The sequence below is a fragment of the Arachis ipaensis genome, chromosome B04 (genome assembly GCF_000816755.2).
Source record: "Arachis ipaensis cultivar K30076 chromosome B04, Araip1.1, whole genome shotgun sequence".
NCBI lineage: Eukaryota > Viridiplantae > Streptophyta > Magnoliopsida > Fabales > Fabaceae > Arachis > Arachis ipaensis.
This window is the reverse complement of record NC_029788.2, coordinates 99060855-99068774: the sequence shown is the minus strand read 5'-3', so window position 1 is coordinate 99068774 and position 7920 is coordinate 99060855. Positions and strand designations below refer to the sequence as shown.

Genomic DNA, 7920 nt, shown 5'->3' with positions numbered 1-7920 from the left:
AATTCTTATTTGGGGTTTGTTACTTGTGACAACCAAATTTTTTATTGGAAGGATTGTTTGTTGGTGTAGAACTATACTTGCAACGAGATTTTATTTGTGAAATTCCATACCATCAACTAAAATTCTCACTATCACACTTCTTGGTGGTTTGATTCTTCCTCATCAAAACTTTGTAGCTCTATCTTTATCCACCTTCTCAAACTCTTCCTCATCATCAATCACATCAAATTTGGGCGGTTGGGTAAAGTCCACTTCAACATGTAACCTCCTTTCATCAACCACTTCTAAGTTTCCTTCGTCATCAAATAAATCAAATTTAGGAGGTTGGTTGAAGTCTATATTAGCATTTATTTCTTTCGGCTCAATTACCTCATCCTCCTCCTAGAAAGCACACTTCAATTGAAGAGAGAAAGGTTGCCACTCCTCATTAGAGTCTTCTTGCAATAATGGAGGTGGTGAGAAGTCCACATCATAGTCACAATCCTTTCCCACACTTAGACCCTTACTCATACTCATCTCATTAGAAGTCTCATGGTGGATCTCAACTACAACTTTATCAATCAAATTGCACCAGAAGATAGAGCGGTCCACTGGTGGATGCTTCATAGTCTCATCCAAATTGAAGCTCACGGTTCTACCATCAATCTCAAAAGAGTAAGTGCTCGAAAATGCATCAAGCTTAAACCTAGAAGTCTTCAAGAAATGCCTCCCTAATAAAATGGATGACGGTTTTCCAGAGTCATTAGGAGGCATCTCAAGGATGTAGAAATCAATCGGGAAGGTTAATCCCTTGATGCTCACATAGACATCCTCAACAATACCGGCTACAGAAATAATGCTTTTGTCGGCTAAAACAAAACAAGCCGCCGACGTTTTTAATGGCGGAAGGTCCAACTCCTTATAAACAGACAAAGGTATAATGCTCACACAAGCACCAAGATCACACATACAATCCGTAAACTCAACATCATCTATAGTGCAAGAAACTAAGCATGGATCGGGATCACCACATTTCTCCGGTATAACACCCATTAAAGCGGAAATTGAGCTACCCAAAGGAATAGTTTTTAATTCATTAATCTTTTCCTTGTTTATGCACAAATCCTTTAGAAACTTAGCATACTTAGGAACTTGGCGAATAGCATCAAAAAGGGGAATGGTCACCTCAACCTTTTTGAGGATATCCACCATCTTGGGATCTAGCTCCACTTGCTTTTTGATTTTCTTTGCCAAAGTGGGAAATGGGATTGGCATGGACTCTATCAACACATCTTCTTTCTTAGAGCCACTCTCTCTTGCTTGAGCAACTTCTTCTTCAACGACCTCGTGTACCTCTTCTTCATCTCCTACATCCTCCACCTCAACAATGTCTTCATCAATAGTAGCTTCCTTTGCCTTTGATTTCTTAGAGCTCCTCTCTTGTAGTATGGTGCCGGACCTCAAGGAGATAGCAGGGCTATGGTTGAAAGGGAAGTGAACTTGAGTTTGAAGGTTGGAAGGCGCTTTGGTTATTGGTAGAAGGAGGGGCCATACGGGATATAACTTCAGTCAAAGCGGCCATGTATGCCTCTTGTTTCTTTTGAGATTCCCTTTGCTCTTGGATAATGGAATGCAATTCCTTTTACTCTTGAAGAATAATGCGAAGGGTATCACCCATTGGAGCTTGGTTGGAGGAAGAAGAAAGGTAGGTAATTTGGGGGACTTGTGGTTGGGTGATTTGAGGCACTTAAGCTTGCCTTTGGTAAGGTGGTTGGTATCTTTGACCTTGGTTTTGTTGTTGGTAGGGAGGATTTTGTTGATAGCGGTTTTGTTGGGAATTATTGTTCCACTTTTGACTTAAACCATTGTCTCTCCCTCATTGGTTGTAATTGTCTTGATACCCTTGATTTTGCCACCCATGGTTATAATTTCCCCCTTGTTGATAGTTACCCCCTTAATTTGGACGGTTGAAGTAAGCATTGGTGGCCGCCACGGTATTGTCCTCTTGGAGTTGTGGACGTTCATTGGTATAGTGAGAGTTACAAGTACAAACTCCACATACTCTTTGAGGGGCTACCGGTTGGTATTGTTGTTGTGGAGGAGGTTGTTGTTGATTAAGATGGATTTGCTTGAGGATGTTGGTCATCTCCCCTAAGGTCTTGGTAACGGCAGACTCATTAGAAGAAACTTTATTGATGGTCTTAGGATGATTGTTCTTTTGCCTTGCATGTTGGGTGGATTCTCCCAAGTCGGCAATAAGTTGCCAAGCTTCCTCCGCCATTTTGTACTTTGTCAAAGAGCCATTACTCGAAGCATCATAAAGGATCTTATCTTAAGGCTTCATGCCTTGGCAAAAGTAACTAATCAACACCAAATCATCAATCATGTGATAGGGGCATGAATCAAGAAGCTTCCTAAAACGCTCCCAATACTCATAGAGAGTTTCCAAGTCACCTTGAATAATACATGAGATTTCTTTTCTCAACCTATCCGTCAACTCTGGCAGAAAGAACTTATCCAAAAATTCCCTTCTAAGCAAATTCCAATTAGTGACAACATTTTCGGGTTGAGTGTAGAACCACTCTTTGGCTCTTCCCTCAAGAGAGAATAGGAAGGCATATAACCAAATGGCAACCTCATCCGCACTATACCGCCTAGTAGTTGAACAAGCCGTTTGAAAGTCTCTAAGGTGCTTGATGGGATCTTGAATGGATAGACCCTGGAACTTAGGAAGTAGATTAATCAACCCGGTCTTTAGCTCAAAACCGGCATTCAGATTTGGATGATGCACTTGAAATGGTTGGAGAGTGAAATCTGGAGCTCCCACCTCCTTAAGAGTGATTCTTCTAAGAGCAGCCATAGTATCGGTACCTAAATCAATGGAAGAGTTATTAGTAGTATCAATGAAAGAGTAGATAGTTCCTTCCTCAAGTGACGCGTCGGATTCAACCTCGGATAAGGTTGGTGAATTGGCAGAAACCCCTTCACCACCTCCAAAGGCTAACGACACCGAGCTTGCCTAATGTGAGATAAAGTCCTTTCAATTTCGGGATCAAATAGCTAAGCTCGGATCCGGTAATAAACGTGTCATTCAATGAAAGCAACATAGAGCTCATGACAAAAAAATTTGCTAAGCATAAATGAATCCTAACTAACAATCAAACTAGCAAATAATCAAGAAAAATGTAACTATTCACATATGAACATATTTACACTAACCAATAACATAACACCATTGCAACTCCCCAGCAACGGTGCCAAAACTTGATGTGATAGATTAATGTCGGTCTAGAATTCACTAATAGAATCTTGTTGTAAGCATAGCCTAAACCAACAATTGATCCTCAAGTCAAAGTTAGAAAGTGTGTCACAACAATAAAATCAATAACTGGAAGTATTAATCCCGGGTCGTTCTCCCTAGGAATTACAACGAGATGCACATCATTGGTTAGGAGTTCTCTTGGGGTTTTGGAGTTGAATGCAAGAAAAGCAAATGACAAGAAATTAAAGCAATAAATGCAAACAATTAAAAAAAAGAAGCTAAGAGATCAAGCTAATAAGGGTGAATAACAATCAATCAATACAAAAACCTTGGCTAGGGGTGAGAATTGGAATTTCTATCCTCGTTATCATCATCAATTGTGACAAGAATTGTCTATTACTCCACATAGTTATCCTCTAACTATGAAGGAAAGTCAAGTGGGTGCAATTGACTTTAATCCACACATCCTAGGCAAATCCTAACGAAAGACTAGCTCTGGTGGCATTCAAGTCAACTAGCAACTTCCACATATCAATCAACAAAGACTTTGACAATTCAAGAGTCTCCAATTGCTCAACCCCAGGCCAAGAGTAGAAATCTACTCCATAGTCATAAATGATAATTCCTCAAATACTTAGTGAGCAAAAATGAAAGACAATATAAAATTGAAAAGAGAATTCAAATTGAAGCTATCCACTACAACCAACCAACAATAACAAGGCAATTACCAACAATGAACATAAAATTTCTCAATGCATTAATAGAAATCAATCTCAACAAGATCCAAATTCAAGATCCAAAATAACTAGAATAACAAGAACACTAAATGAAAATAGGAGAATGAGAACTACAAATCAAAGCAATCTAAAATTGGAATTAACACAGATCTAATCCAAGGATCCAAGTGAAATTGAATTGAGAAGACTAAAACGTAGAGAGAAGTGAGAGTTTCTCTTTCTAGAATTCAAACTAAAACTAAAGTGTGTAGTGTGTTATATGAAGTGGTGCCATCCTCCTTCACTCCCAGCCTCTTATCCTCGAATTGGGCTTGAAACTAGGCCAAAAATCAGCTCAGAAATTGCCCCCGGCATTTTCTCTTTAATGAGGCATGTGACACTTGTCATGCGTATGTGTGTGTCAGCTACACGTACGCGTCGCTTGGACGATGTTCCGGTCACGCGTGCACGTCATTCACACTTACGCACCAAGCCTGCCGCACCTGGTCACGCGTACACGTCATCCATGCGTACGCGTCGGGAGCACCTTATCCAATCTCCAATTTCTTGTGTTCCTTCCATTTTAGCATGCTTCTACTTCATCTTCCATGCCATTCTTGCCCTATAACCCTGAGAACACTCAACAAACACATCATGGCATCGAATGGTAATAAGAGATGATTAAAAATTAGTAATTTTAAGGCCCTGGAAGCACGTTTTCATTCATAGCACAAAATTAGGAAGGAATCTTAAAAATATGCAAATTATATGACTAAGTGTGAGAATATTTGATAAAATCCACTCAACTTAAAACAAAATAAACCATAAAATAGTGATTTATCAGCTACTTTGAGTGTTTTGGTGTTTTTATTTATTTTAGGTGAAATTCGGAGCAATTTCACTGAGTTTTGTGCAAAAAAATGAAGAATTGGAGCTACCTCTCTGAGAGCTAAACGCCCAGCTGGCATTTAGCGCCAGCAAACCAACTAAAATAGAAACATCTTTGCCCATTGGGGGCACTAAACGCCCAACTGGCATTTAGCGCCAAGGATCCGAACTCAACCTCTTCAAAATAGCATCTCTTGTTGGATTTAGCCATTGATTTCTACACCAAACTCATTATTTGCTTTCTTTATTCTTGATTTATTGTTTAATGCTTTTGAAAACCACCAAACCAACTTTTTTGTTTGCCTAACTAAACCAATCATTCGACCATTGTTTCTCAATCCATCAGTCTTCGTGAGATTGACCCTCACTCACCTGAGGTATTACTTGGACGACCCGGTGCACTTGCCAGTTCATTTGTTATCAAAATGTTATCAAAATTTTTATTTGGCACGAGACCGCCTCTGAACCCCACAAGAATTGCCATTTCGGGTTGCGGTCGTTCTTTGCTAGTGGCCTCCGCTCCTTCGCGTTGGCAGCTACCTTTGCGTCTGCCTTTGCCACCAGCCCTGTTGATCGCCAAGAAGTTGTCGATCTGAAAGAGGAGGTGCAAAAGCTAACACAGGAGCTTCACCAGCAGGCGGAGCATTCTGAGCAGAGGTATCGAGAGATTCTTCCATGCTTTACCATCAGCTCTGACCTGGCAGAGAAGCTGAAGCAGCTCAATCGGTTGTGATAATAGATAGAGGAGTACAGCCAGCAGATGCACACTGGAGGCAGTGGCGCTGCTGGTTCTAGTGACGACGTTGGTGGTGGGCCACCGACGGCAGCACCTCCTTCGCCGCCTGAGCAGGGGGACCACAACGCCGACGAAGACTAATGGGATCGGTAGGATTTAGGCTTTTATGCATTTTTATTTGTCTTTACATCATTGTATTCTATATTTGTAACATTTTATTTTGTTCAGACCATTTATTTTTTAATAAAATTATTTCTTAATTTCTGGTAATGATAAATTTCTGCTAACAATTGTGTTAATAAGACTATCCTAATTGTGGCTTAACTTTGACAAAAAAAAATTCAGAGTTTATACATTTAACATTACCGTTGGATTTAACATCAACGTTATCCAACGGTAACTTTGGCGCCTAAACACATGAAATGGCGCCAACGTTATGGTCGGACACATCCGACGGTAACCATCAACACAAACTTGACAAACCATTGAAAAAGATCGACGATAATTGATGCGTGAGCATCTTATACCCTTTTTAGCATCATTTTCTAGTTATTTTTAGTTATATTTTATTTATTTTTACTTGATTTTAGTGCAAAAATCACTTTTGGATGATACTTTGAGTTTTCTTGTGTTTTTATGCTTTTAGGTGAAATTCGGAGCAGTTTGGTGGAGTTTGGAGCTAGAAAGGAAAATGCTGTCAGTGTCCCCCCTGGGCGTTGAATGCCCACCCAGTGTTTCACACCAGCAGGGGACACAGGCCAGGAACGTTGCACTCCCCCTTGGTATTTAACGTCCATCTCTGGAGTTAAACGCCAGCATCAATCTATTTTACACCTCTTTGGGCCTCTCAAGTAGATTTTGCACCCCTTAGCGTATTTTTATTTTCTTTTTATAATTTTTAATTACAAACAATATTTTTTAGGTTTAGAATTTATTATTTTATTTATTTTCTTATCAAATTAGGTTAGTATTTAAAGGAAAAGATCACTTAGGTTTAGGATCTTCTTCCTTCCGTACTTTTCAAAACCCTAATTTTCTGTAAGTTATGAGCAATTAAACCTCCTGGTTAAGGTTAGGAGCTCTGTTTATTTCTATAGATTAGAACTATTATTCTTCTATTTTAATTTATGTTTGATTCAATTCTAATTAGCATTGTTTTCGTTCTTAATTTTATGAACTGGGTGGAACAAGAGTATGACCCTTTTCTACATGAGTTCTTGTGATTCTTGAGAGAGTTATCTCGCTTGAACTACAGCTTGAAAATATTCCTCTTAGATGGCTAATTACACAAACCGATGGGGAAAAGCAACATCTATTCAGCCGGTTTTGGGTGATTAGGGCCTTCATGGTACGAACTTTACCCTCTAATCTGAGTTAGGTGACCACGAGAGTGGCGGTTAATGAAGGTTAGAGGAGGCTAAATCGCTAAGCAATTAGGATTTAGACACTTATGTTTTGCCATAGAATGAATCATTCATTGTTAAAATAGTCGGTAAGATATTTTAATCCAGAAAAAGTAAACATCTCCGAGACCTTAACTGTTTTCGTATGTTGATTTCACACCAAACTGTTTATTACTTTTCTTAATTGCTTATTATTTTTATGCATTTATAACAACAACTCTTTGTTCTGTTTGCCTGACTAAGTCCAATAGGATAACCATTGCTTGCTCAGTCCGAAAATTCTCGTGGGATCGACCCTCACTCACCTGAGGTATTAGTTGGATGACCCGATGCACTTGCCGGTTAAGTTGTGGATATTCCAAAAATCCGCCCCAATAACTCCGCCAGTAATTAGCGTTGAGCAACAAAAATCCACCGGTAAGCCATTTTCGGAGACATTTATACCGTCAACCCAAGGACGACGGTGAATCCGACATTAATCCTTTTACTAGCAGATTTATTTGATAAATTTGACGGTAAATCTGATGGTACTCAACATTTTTCCTGTAGTGTATGGCCTCAACCGGGACGACGATGGCTTCAATCAACGGCAGCAGTGGCGATGGGCACGATGGCGACGACGGGACACAGCTCCTCCTTCCTTTCCTCAATCGCATCTCTCTCTCCTTCCATCTCGTGCTCGATGGCGACGACGGCTCCGAGGTCGGCCGGTGCTATCTTTCCCCCTCTCTTCTTCTTCCTTCCCATCTCTTTCTCTTTTTCTCTTCCTTTCTTCTTTTCTTTTTTTCTCTGAGCGTATGCAAGGGTGGGAGCTGTAAGAGAGTGTGGCGGCTAAGTGTGTATGTATGTGTGTTGTAATAGGGTTAGGGTTCGATTTTTGGAAAAAGAGGGGTAAGAGTAGTTTGGGAATTTTACTAAAATTAGGAGATAAAATAG

General features: G+C 39.9%; 1 protein-coding gene across 1 annotated transcript; it reads right to left on the bottom strand.

Annotated features, from left to right (window-relative positions):
• Positions 382-1032, bottom strand: LOC107636749. Its single transcript, XM_016340241.1, has one exon. It carries the CDS (start codon positions 1030-1032, stop codon positions 382-384), a length of 651 nt encoding a protein of 216 aa, XP_016195727.1.

What these genes read in the sequence shown, in the direction of transcription:
- LOC107636749 (XM_016340241.1), bottom strand. Translation starts at nt 1,032, where the DNA reads ATGGGTGTTATACCGGAGAAATGTGGTGATCCCGATCCATGCTTAGTT.